Source organism: Natrix helvetica (assembly GCF_964273705.1).
Source record: "Natrix helvetica genome assembly, chromosome: 6".
Classification (NCBI taxonomy): domain Eukaryota; kingdom Metazoa; phylum Chordata; class Lepidosauria; order Squamata; family Natricidae; genus Natrix; species Natrix helvetica.
Window position 1 is genome coordinate 27,955,386 of NC_138553.1, and position 13,089 is coordinate 27,968,474.

At 36.5% G+C, this 13,089-nt stretch overlaps 1 protein-coding gene across 2 annotated transcripts; it reads right to left on the reverse strand.

The window, feature by feature from the left end:
- Positions 1-3,195: 3,195 nt before the first annotated feature.
- IFT27 (intraflagellar transport 27) lies at positions 3,196-12,823 on the reverse strand. 2 transcript variants are annotated; one of them, XM_081958776.1, is made up of 7 exons: positions 12,058-12,462; positions 10,493-10,572; positions 9,920-9,979; positions 7,620-7,679; positions 5,823-5,940; positions 5,440-5,549; positions 3,202-5,298 (listed from the first exon to the last, which is right to left on the reverse strand). In XM_081958776.1, the coding sequence occupies exons 1-7, from the start codon at positions 12,089-12,091 to the stop codon at positions 5,200-5,202; spliced, it is 561 nt and encodes a 186-aa protein (XP_081814902.1). In that variant the 5' UTR covers positions 12,092-12,462; the 3' UTR covers positions 3,202-5,199. The 2 variants fall into 2 exon arrangements, with proteins under 2 accessions (XP_081814903.1, XP_081814902.1); XM_081958777.1 differs by lacking the exon at positions 9,920-9,979 and having other exon boundaries at positions 3,196-5,298; positions 12,058-12,823.
- Positions 12,824-13,089: the final 266 nt, after the last annotated feature.

Below are 13,089 nucleotides of genomic sequence, written 5' to 3' on the forward strand. Positions count from 1 at the left end.
TGAAATTCTAGCCTCAAAGGGCACCTTGGCTAATGAGAAGCCACCACAGTTCCTCATGCTATATAAAATCACGTAAATGTTAGGACATCTGTATACGTGTCCTAACAGATCTGTCAATATGCATCCTCTGATGCAGCGAAGATGCATTAAATTGATGTATTAACAGCTTGAGGACTTGTGGTGAAGCCTCGGTTTCAATTCCAAGAATTCAATTCAATTCTCTTGGGTCCTTGGCAGGTGGTGCTTAAGAATCTACAAAGCTCATCCATTTCATCCTGCTCCTTCATGGAAACTGAGATCTTAAGGAGGAAAGAATCTCTTTAAATGTTAGTCAGCTGTCAGCAATCAAACTAACTGTTGGATCTGCTTTTACTTCATCAGCCATAGAGTCCATCCAAACATGCTCATTCCTGTTAATGAAGTTCCAATTGCTTGGTGAGGTCCCCAAATTATGGCGAAAAGATGTTAACAGAAGGGGCCCTGCTGATACCACCCAATACTTGGTAATAACTTCCTATTTACCTATGCATTAAAACCACACCTCTGGAGGCTTTCTTGGTGGTACCCTTACTTCAGAAGAATGTGAGAATTATCACTGATATTACAGCCACAAGAACCATTTGCACAAACTATCCTCACATAATACAGAAATTCCGAAAAGACCTGCTGTCTGGGTCATGTAGTAGTTGACCCAGATATACTGTCCATTTTGCCATTACAGCTTATGCTCCAATTTTAGTCTCTCAATCTGACATCATCAAGATTTCTTTTTTACAGTGTTGTGACAAGTTTGCTTTTGCAATTCTTAACAAATATCTTAGCAAGCTGTGCTTTTTTTGTTTTGTTTCTGGAATCATACCTAATAAAAAAAATATGGCTGCAGTTTGAAATGTATTGTTTGGAATTTTTTTGAATATGTTGATTATTTCTTTATGGTACCTTTGAGATTTTTAACCACCACTTTTGGTAGAATTGTTCTTGCTTTCTTGTGGCATTTCCAGCCATCAGTCTTGATTCAATACTGTTCCTATTTCCTCATTGCTAGAAGGACAGATGAAGTCATTTTGTCAGCAACTACCAATTCCACGTATCCCTGTCTTAATATCTCAGTATCTTTAAGTGATCTGGTTATTTAATCTCTCTTTTACTACATCTGAATGTAGCCTATCATTCTGTCTTCATACCACAGTTGCTTGTCTCCTGACCCTCCCCAAATCTTGCCTTCCTACAGCCCATCTTGTTGCATCTCAAATATTTCCAAGCACTTGTTCTCCGATATGGCAGCAAATTTTTTTTGTTGCTGACCGCTGCATTGCTAGGAGACAAACACATGCCTGGCCTTGTGCAGGCCAGTTTCCGCCTGAGTGCCCCAAGTCACATATCTCCAGCATCATCTACAGCACTGAAGAGCAGATGGTAAAATAAATGAAAGCAGTCTTGCTAGGAGAATGAAGGGGATGCCTGCTTAGGATAACCCTAAATTCAAATATATTTTAGCTCATATTAATACTCTTGATTATCACATTTCAATTCTTTCCTAGCACTGTGAAGTAAATAATAATTTTGGTGTCAGTATCAACTGGAACATACCATTGGCTGGAGAAATCCTAAACTCTATCTAGGATTTTATATAAAAATATTCTTGGTCAGCTAAAAACAGGACAACATTGAGAGATGATGGGCTTTATGAACAGGGTAAAAGACTCATGCACAGTGCTAAAACTTGTAGTATTTTCCAAAAAGATGACATTTGTAAGTAATAAACCCAGATCCAGTAAATAATTAGGACAATTTTTGCTTGGCGAAGAAAAACAGGTTTATAGAAAGTAGCCTGCTCCCATGGTCTTCTTTAACTATGTGCTCTCTATCCCTTCTCTTCTGCTAGCTGTCACTTCTGTTTAGCCATTTTTCTTATCCGTAAGGACTGAAAGCCACACCATGTAGTGTAGTATGAAGATAATGTTAAAGGAGCATTGCAAGAATGATTACATAAACAGCAACGAGAGAGAGAAGGGGGAGGGAGGGAGGGTGAAAAAAAGTAAATTCAAGAATATCTCATTTTGATTCTCTTTGATGCAAGAGGGAACAATATTCAGTTATTATACCCTAAAAAAATGAAGGGTTAGGGATTATGATTTTAATCTTTAAAATTGTCAGTTACCGCTATACTCTATTCAGCACTAGGCTGAATTCAAGCACCATTAACTATCAACAGCAGTAGCAGCTGTTGTGGTTCAATTCTTGCCTAAGAAAACCATTCTTAGATCTCCAACCATGATAATATAGACTATAGAGAATAGAAAGAGCTTTGTTTAGAGACTCAGCTTGTGCATGTAACACACTCCCACTAAAGCAGAGTTTAATCTGCCCCTTTGACACAATCATACATTTGTTTATATTTAAGAGCTGTGCATCTCTCTCACAGAAGAAGTCTGTGCAATAAAATATTGAAATCAGTGTATAAAATTTAAGAGGCAAGGAATGATAGAAATTAATCAAAAAGTAGGAGGGCTTATTAGCCATAAACAAAATTTGGAATAGCAATGTAAAGACTTTTATTGCTGCATCATTTACTTGTTAATTGTCCCTACAAAATACAAACATTTTTTAAAAAAGTATTTTTTAAAGAATGGTGGCTAAAAAAAATATGTTCACATATTGATGTGAATCTTGGTAGAGTCTAGGTTACATACAAATGTTATATTTCAAGTTACAAATGTTTATGTTTTTCCTGTTAGATTATGGATTGGCTTTTCTTAATCTTAATCCAGAACCAAGTATGAAGTTGGACTGGGCTGTCTCCATTATGACTTATGAAATAAGCTATTTCAGGTGTAGATTGCTCTGTCAATCATATTGTGCTATTTCTGCCATTAACTATATGCAATGTTCCATGTGGCCTCTGAGCTCATTATGCAATCACAATCAATGGTTATCAATGGCTTGGATTTAATTCATATACATTTTACTATATGAGTGGGCATAATAGATCAATACTAAGAAATGATCTGCCAGTTTTTTAAAAAACTTGCATGGATTTTTAAAAGCACAAATTCATCAAATCAACCAAAGATTCCATGTCTGCCTGCTTGCTTGCTGACCTGAACTTGACCATTGTTCCTTTAGTCCTTGGAGAAGCAGTATCGTCAAATGAACCTCACACACAATCACACCTTTTTTTATTTATGCTGCCATCTGACAAGTACAAATAGGACAGTAGCTCACAAAGGTTAAGAAAACTTTATATCTGAATAACCCAAATATAAATCTTCCTTCAGGATCATCGTAACAAGACCAGGAATGGAAAACCTTTGACAATTCCAATGCAGGCCTGGAAATATGGTGTTTGCCAAACTGCCCAACACTCTCAATTTGCAATTTTCTCTACCAATTATTTCAGCTTAAAGTGCACTTAGAACATGAAAGTCAACAATGGTAGGAATAAGAGGAATGCAATATCCTCTTGGAGTTACCCAAACATACTAATTGTATATACTGAAATAATTAATGTATTCATTACCTGTTGATGTCTTCTAAGCATCCAGCAACATGTAGCAACGTTAATATTAATAAGTATGTGTGTGGGATACAGCAGGGTACAGCTGGGCTGTGCAAAGCACTTTGTGAAATAACCAAAGCGTGCCATCAAACCTATTGCTCAAGTGTCAAGAAAGCTGTATCTCTCAAAGGCTTTGTGCAGCAATTTCAAGGGTAATTTAAAATTGCTGTGTGTCTAAACATACACATTCAGGTGGTCAGGAAAGGTGCACAGCCCTAGGGTACAGTTACCAGATTTAAATCTGAAAGATACATTTAATTAAATATTGATACACTCAGAATAGTGTAGCTTGTGACCTAACTATTCAACTCAAACTTGTTGAAAAACGTTTGATATGGTCTTTAAATTGCAGATTTTGCTTTCTTAATGAGCCAGATGACCTTTTGCAAAGAGCACTGAGCAGCCACACAAGAAGAAAAAAAGAAAGAAAGAAAGCTAGTTCAAGAAGAGCAACAGTTTTGGAAAGCAACTCAAGTAAATTAGAAGGAGACTTAGGCAGAACGATCCATTTCTTGCAACAGGAATAAAATGTTTTCTCCTCTGGTAGCATTGAAGACCTGATAGTTTGAAATCCCACCCTTTTCATATAATTCAAATTTACCCAAGCAATGCACCAACCTCATTTTTGATTCACTCATTTTGTATGTAGTAAGATACCAAATTCAGTATCTGTGGATTGCTATCATTTTTGTGTGAAATTAAATCTATGATGGATTTCTGTTCCATTTCTAGCTGGCAGAATCATTATTGAAAGGCTTTAAAAAAACCAATAGGATCTTTTGGAGCTATACGTCATGACCTGCTCTTAGCCCCCAGCTCATTATGACAAGTCTTTCAGTATAACTTTCAGTTCAAAATAAACAGATTCTTTATTATTTCCAGCAGATTCTTTGTACACCATTATGGTGATGTTAAAAAGTCCACCAGTTAGTGTTTCATGATACGAACAATACTAGTAAGATATGAAAAAAACCTGGCAAATTGATCTACTAACCTGCAATGTTTTTAGAATATAGTATTAAGAATGACATTGTGCAAAGTGGCATCTCAACCTTTTTCCTCCATTAAAATAATTGGTACCCCTGCAGTTAGAAAAGGCAACAAAAAAGGCCTATAACAATGGTTTAGTTACTAACATTCAAATACAACTCCAGCAAATGATATTTCGAGATGGCAGAAAAAAAGTTGCAGAAGAAAAGATTCTTAAGGATTACTAAACTAAACTAAACTAAACTAAACTAAAGTTGAAATATATCTTTTATATTGATTTCTGAATAACAACTTCTTGATATAACTCAATTGTAAGAAACAGATTGTCCGGGTTGTTGAAATGTCCAGAGTAATGGCATGTTTATTAATTTTTGATAGATTTCTCCTTATGAAATTTGTCAAATATTTCACAGTATTTAAACTTTGAATACATGCAAAAATGAGAATCAAAAACAATGTTTCTTGTAAAAAGATCCATCACAGGAAAAACAATAAGCAGATGAAATCTGAAATAATAATTAAAGAATTATAATTCTCTATGATGGAAAGCAAATGACCATACAATAAAAACCTACTTTCCATTTTCATATGATTTCGTCTTAGTTAGTGTGTTTTCTTTTAAAATTCACCATCTTGTACTTAAGGACCCCTCATACCAATGAATGAAAAATTTCTACTTTCTCTTTGTACAATCGGTGAAAAGAATTTGCCACAATGCGAAAAGGAGCTTCAAAATTTTCCATCTCTTTCTGTAAAGAGAAAAAGAAACAATTACAAATGGATGAATGGAGTTATTTCATCAAGCTACTGCATAAATCAACCAAAGTAATCCAGCCTTTCCTCAAAATGAAAATAAATGCATTTAGATCCAGTAAAGTAAAGCTACTCACTACTGATATTTCACAGTATTCCAGGCCATTTGCTTCTGCCCACTGTTGTGCTTGTTTGCGCTCTACAACTCTCCTATCACTTAAATCAATCTTATTGCCCACCAGGACACCTAAAAAAAAGAAAAAGAAAAGAAAATATTGGATTGTTACAGATAAGCAAGCTAACAAGAATTGTTTGACATTTATCAAGAGAAAAGGATCACAAAGGAATAACCTAGAATATAAATTTAACAATGCATATCTGAGTAAACTGAAGAAAGCAATTGTTTGGAATTAAGGTTGTTTTTCAGCATATTTGAGGAGTATGAGATGTAGAAACAATATATATATGCATATATGCAAATTTATTATATACATTTTATATATATATTAACATTTCTTACCTGGAGTATGAATGCCTGATGTTTGAATTCTCAGCCTTTCTAGCCACTTAGCAGAGTTATTGAAAGATTGCTCATTGGTGACATCGTACACAATGCATAGGGCATTGGGCTGTTCCCACTATATAGTAAAAGGAAAACACTATAAATTATGCTGAAATAAATCACCCATATAAGAAAAATGACAAAGTATTGTTGTAGAAGCAGCATAATAAAATCCAGTTTAAAATAGTCTTTTTTAAAAAACAAAAATCCAGAATCCATTCCATTTGGAAATATCATTTATTTATAAAAGGGGACATGTATCCAAAAATATAGGAACGAACAAAAGAACATTTAATAAGAGTTCATTTGTTTTAAAGTCTGGAATATCAACCATGTTCAAGGAAACAAAGCAATTTGATTCAAGTCAGAAATAAATTAAGAGGAAGAGAAAATGATGCCTTTAATTGCAATTAAACTTTCTACTTTTTTAAAAAAAATAGAGACATTGTTAAGTAAATGTGGGCTACCTTTACTCTTTGAATTATCAATTAAGAAAAACAAATTAAAACAGTTACAGCTACTTCTGTGTTTTAAACTTGCAAAACAAGAATACATATTCAAGATATCTGAACAATTAAGATATAGAAAATAACACAACTGTACTTTCTAGCACAAGTATCAGACCAACTACCACTGCATGAAGATGTATAGCATGTTTTCTTCTAAATGGGCATATTTGCTCTCTAGGACACCTCCAAATGATGGGTTATGGTTTTCTTCCACAAAGCTGCACCCCTTAAAACAATCCATCTCTGCCCTTTTTTTCTACACAGACAGAGGAAAGGAGTGAAATGTACTCAGTTAAGAAACTCAGCAAATAAGGCAATTTTAAGCAGCCAGTTTCATTCTTTGACATTTTTTATACTGGGAAAGGTAACACATGAACAAAGGCTTGGAAACTGCCTAGTGAGGAACTGGTAGTGCTTTCCATTGGGAAAGAAGGCTTCAGGGAGGGAATGGCCTTGGTTTCATAGGCCAGATGGGAGTCCTGTTGGGACAAAAAAACAAACCTGAGACACAGAATTTCATAGTTTATCTAATTTCTTTGGTAATGGACTTGAACTTTGGTCATCTTGCATTTGAGCCACTGCAGTGTGCTCTATCTGGGGTTGTTCTTAAAGACCATTTGGAAGCTGCATCCCCCCCCCCCTCTAGAATGCAGCAGCAAAGGCAGTTTCGGGCATACTTAATACAACCATGTAAAACCAATGCTTCATGGTTCCCAGCTGTCTTCCAGGTAGAATTGAAGGTGCTGGTTATCATTTATAAGGACCTTCATGGCATAGAGACTAGATATGTTAGGTACTATTTGCTGATCTGGCATTCTCAATAGTCTACTAAGCAATTCTACCCTAATGGAACTCTGAAAATAGAACCTTTTTGTGACAGTGGCTGTGCTCTGAAATGACATTCCCGCTAGAGAGTCGTATGTCTGTTTCCCCAACCTTGTTTAGACAAGCCCTTAAGAGCTAGCTTTTTCCCTTGGCCTTGGGATAGAGTGGGTGCACCTCCTGCTACATTGTCTGATTTGTGAGATGGTATTTATTTTCTCCCAACATTTTTCTATTTTGTGAAAAAAATTGTTCTACATCTTCTATATTGTACAGTCTTAAAAATTAAGTGATATATACTATAACTGACATATACTATAATTGAAATAAAACAAATACAATAGAAACATTTTAATTAAGAATCATAGCATCCATAGAGCTCTTTCAGGAGAAAAGACAGGTAAATAAACATTTTTACACTTGCCAATTTATCTAGTATTTCAGAAAAGAGTTCTTTGCCTGCTGAATCAAAGAGGAAAAATTCCTGAAAAGAGAACAAATATATTGTTTAATTAAAAAATATTCCATAGTTCAGAACAGCTTCTGAATTTTAGAATTTTCAGCCACAGCTGGGGGGGGGGGAATGTCTCTTTCCGCAAGTAGCTAATCAGCTTGCAGCATAAAAGATAAATGTAATTTATTGAGTTAAATCATAAATTCACACTCCATAGACAGAATAGCTCCAGGCCATACCTAAGTTGCAAAGATGCCATTTTCGCATGCCCCCTCAAGAACTAGCCTGTGGTGCTGAGTCACCACAATACATAGCTGCAATGGAGTGAGTTCAAGGAATGGTCCATAGATCTTGAACAACTTTTCTTTACATAAACCAATAGGTCCAGTTATTATTATTATTATTATTATTATTATTATTATTATTTATTTATTAGCGTTTATATACCGCCCCCTCTCCCGAAAGGGACTCGGGGCGGTGTACAGTCCGTATCAAAGTACAACAAATTAAAACATAGTAATAACTACATAAATACATGTATGAGAGGAGGATAAAATATGCCAAACTGTACAGCTAAATAAATAAATCGATACAAAAGTTTAAAATCCCAATGCCGTATCAGGTTAAGTTTAAAACACTATCCCTCTAAAAACCAGTAAGAATGTATATGCCAGGAGGTAGACGTTACAAATTATGCCAGACCAGCCAGTCGGAACAGGTGTTATTCCCAGTTAACTTAATGCATACTGTAATGAAAATAGCAATTTAACAGTTACATATTTCTGGTGCAAAAATACAAGTCTTTCAATGATTATGAGATCTTAAAATAAATTTGGCACAAAAGATGTAAAAAAAAGTTCACATAAGTTGTGTTGTGAGTATATTCATTCATCCTCCTCTTACTGCGTTTTCTGATGACACAAAAACCACCTTTAAAACATTTGGTTCAAACAAATATACACACAAGCCAAAATACTTCTAACAAAAGTACTATGTTGAATATTCCATGCAAATTGAGATTGTTATAATATTTATTAAGCTTACATAATGCAATTTGTATTTAAAAAAGACTGGAGAAGGCAAATACAGGTAGCCCTCAATGGAGCCACAAATGAGCCCAAAATGTATGTTAAGTGAGAAATTTGTTAAGTGAGTTTTGCCTCATTTTACCACTTTTCTTGCCATTTTTGTTAAGCAAATCACTGCAGTTGTTAAATTAACATGGTTGTTAAGTGAATCTGGTTTCCCCATTGATTTTGCTTGTCAGAAGGTTGCAAAAGGGGATCATGTGACCTTGGGATAGTGATAAGTCACTTTTTTTCAGTGCCATTGTAACTTCAAACGGTCACTAAAAAAATTGTTGTAAGTTGAGGACTACCTGTATAGTATCAAAAAATGAAGTAAGTAATTTGCACAACTGGATTATTGTAATCGCAATAATAATTATATTCCTCTTCACATGGAATTGCCCCTGAAGACCATCTGGAAGCTAGAGTTGATACAAAATGCAGAACTGCAAGCATTAATGGATACTTCTCAGGAGACCCACCAGCATTGCTGTCATGGTGATTGGTTGCCAATAGATTTCAGGTGCAATTTAATATGCTGGTTATTACCTATAAAGCCCTTAATAGCTTAGGGCCAGGATATCTTAGGGCCTGCCTATCTCCAATTTTTTTGGACCACCAATATGTTCTAGCAGAGTGGGTGTGCTCCAGATCTCTATTAAAAGGTGTCGTTTTATAGGACTAAGAAGTGTGCCTTCCTTCTTATGGCTCTGTTGTCTGGACAGCATCTTTCCAGAGGTATAGACATCCCCCTCTCTCCTGGGGATATGAAACATATCTTTAAGACTTGGCTTTGGCCTTAATCTTGGGATGATGTGTTTGTGAGACTGTTTCTGTTTGGTTTGTTATTGTTATGACTGCCTTAGTTTGAGGTCCCTAAGGGTAGTTTGTATTTTTAACTGCTGTTATTGTTTTGGTATTTATAAGTCACCCAGATTTCATGGAAGTGGGTGGCTATAATAAATTTGAAATAATAATAGTGCAACTAATTTTGACTTTTTCTATTTTTTTAATTTGGGACAAATTCAGATAAAAAGATTCATAGACAATGAAGGGCCATTTTACAAAGCCAATATTAAAGTTCCACATGCAGCTGAACACAAATAGCTAAACTTAACAAAACACAAATAATATTTCTGAGAAAACTGTCTGTTCAAGGAGTTTTAAAATATATATGTATATCTAAATCATAGCCAATCTTACCACACTATCATTTGTTCCTGGAATAGGTACTGTCTTCACCAATAGTTCCACTCCTACTGTCTTAACGATCAGAACATGGAAAAACATATCAATAATAAAATCAGATTATTTTACAACTTGTTAGGTCTCTCAAGTGACCCTTTACAATACCCAATGCTAGATATTTTTCAGTCAGAGAAACTCAAATTTAATTCTAAAATCTTGGCTGAAAAAAAACAAAATTAGGCTGAAAAAATGATTTATTCATTTAATTTAAATACCTTCTTTACTAAAAGCCGTTAAAGTTAATTCTATATTACTTTAGTATGGGTATAAAGTATACAGGTCAGATCGGCATTATATTTGCCAGTTCCAATTGAGCTTCTATATAAACAGGCCACTGTAGGGATGCCCATTGCGTGTGTGTGTGTGTGTGTGCGTGTGTTGAAAAATGGAACTGAATAGTTTTCCCACCTGAAAATAACTAGGTATAAACTGATTCTAGCATTTTAAAAAAATTGTTCTAATATTGATCTTAAGGATCATAATTAATACTTAGTTCTTCAGTATCTCTCAGTCTATCATAAGGCTCACCAGGGTATAGTTTTTCTGAAAATGAGCCCCATCATTGCAGAACATCTGGACCAAAGCAGTCTTCCCCACAGTTGAATCACCTGCATCACAAATGGATGAAAAAGCTCTTTGATTAAGCCATTTCTACTTAAGAAATCATGAGTTATCTCCCATTTTATTATTATTGGCTATGTTAAACAAGCCTATATTCATACTAGGCTTTTCACAGAAAAGGAAACCCATAGAAATTCAAGGGTGAATCAAGGGTATATTACCCTCCAGGTTTTCTGGCTGATTTGAATTTTATTTAGTTTTTTTTAAAAAAATGCTTGATGTTAAATAGTTAGCAGGCATGCTACAGAATGAAGCACCAACCTCCAGTATCCTCTTTAATATCAGTATGTGGGACAAATTCCATGCTTGAAATAATTAGGAACAAAATTAAACAATAACGCTCCCATTAGAATACTATTTTAATCTATGGTGACTTGACAGTAGTTGCAATCATCAAATACCTCAGAACGATACTATGAAGCTGAAAATGGGCAAAAAAGGGCACAAATAATAAAAAGAGGTGCTTGGCACAGTGTTTTTTTAGGGTGGCAGTTCTTTCTAGTGATTTTTTGTTTTAAAAAATGCCAATGGCCCACCTGGTGGCCTGTATGTGGTACAGACCTTATTTAGAACAGATATACACCCCACAATTTGGGGTTGAGGTATCTTTCTTCTACAATTGCCTATGTCATACTACAGGCATTTACCCAGCTACCCTTACCACCTTTCTCCACCATTAACACACCCTACGTCTGTCTTAATTTACTGTTCTGATCCACCCTGATTCTCATCACCCACTGCAGTGCAGACCCTGTGCCAATGCAGTGTAGATCTTGGCAATGTAGATATTTTGATAGGTTTTGAGAGAGACTAATAGAAACCAGGGGAAAAAAAGTCTTTATTGGTGGTCTGGGGATTAATTTTCAGCTAACAGGTTCTGCAGCCTTAAGTTTGAAAAACCTTGGATTTAGAGACATCTAAAAGACACTCAAACTAACAGACATGTAGGGAAAGAACACTGTCCTACAAAGGTAAGGAAATAATGTGTGCTCCATCCAACTGCCTTGCAAGTACGGTAATCCTCACTGGTTAAATATTTTAGCACAACAGTAGAACACACGATTTGCATCAAGGAAATCTCAAAAGTTTCAGATTGCTGGCATCCTTAGGTTTAAGACAGGAAAAACTCCAGCCTGAATTGTTTCAAAGTAGCAACTAGCAAACGATTGGATCCACAATTCCCCTGAGTAAGACTAAGCAGAGTGTTATGAATACACCAGCATTGACACCAAGCCAAAGGAGCCAATCTTATAGCTCAGCTGCCGTTAGGAGGAATCTCAGCCTACTGTGAATCAAGCAGATTCCTCATTTCCAAATTACCTAATTCATTTTAAGCGCAATTTTTAAGATAGGGAACCGCTGGGAATTAACTGAGTTTCCTGACCCAAGTCTTGATTTAAGATTATCCAGGCCTTATTTAAAAGATGATGACAATACAACTGAAAACCGTGGTGGCCAGTTTAGGGACTCACCCGCCACGATGCATTTGGCCGCCAGTTTCACCATGGCCTGTATTGATCTTCACCATAAAAATGGGCCTTCGGGGAAGCTGGAGGAAGAGACGTGCATTTATGAGGACTGAGATTTTGAAAATTAAATGGAGCCCAGAGACATCACGCACTCATGGAAGCCGGGGGCGGGGGGGTTGATGTAGGGAAGAGAGAGAGAGAGAGTGAGTGAGTCCCTCTGGAGACCCTGCTAGAAAAAAGGCTGTTATGAGTTCCACTGTGGAGGACACAAAAACCGCCTTTTCCTCTCAGTCGCGGGGAAACACAAGCCGAAGCTCTCTTAGCAACAGCACATGAAGGACCCCGCTACCCTTCCGTTCATTCGCCGATGCCTTCCATCGGAGGATCCCAAATAGCAAAAGGCGATTGGTTAAGCGCTTCGGCATACCGTTTCCATTGGCTGTCACTTTCATGTTTTCCCGCCTTTGGGCCAAGGGGGCCGCCCATGGCTTCGGTGCATTGGTTTTCAGCATATGCCGCTCAAAACAAAATCAGTTTGTGATTGATAAGGTCGATGGTCAATCTCTTCTCCAGCGGCGTGTCGCCGTCCTGCCCCCTCCGACTCTCAGGCAAAAGGATGATGTCATTCGAAGCTACAATTTTAGCGTGCGTTGGCCTTAGCGTTTTAGTTCTACCCGGTAATTTATGATACCCCTAAGAGAGTATTTTATGATTGGTTAAAATGCAGATGGATTGTACCATTTGGACAAAAAGACGGTCGTTTTGCTTGTTTATCAATCTTCAAAGAAAAGTTTGTTCTGATTGATGAGAGAAGCCTTTGCATATTTAGTTGTGCTTTCTCTGGAGTGTCCAGGTAGGCCCCAAAACGATGGAGAATAGAATGAACCGTCGCTTTCATCCCCGCCCCCCGCCGTTCTCAATAATGGACTTTCTCACACCGCTCTTTAGCTCTCATGTACTTTCTCGCGTCTGGCTCGCTCCACGCAAGGTTAACTGAGTTTTTGACGCCTGCGTACTCTGCTGCAGCCGCTCCCT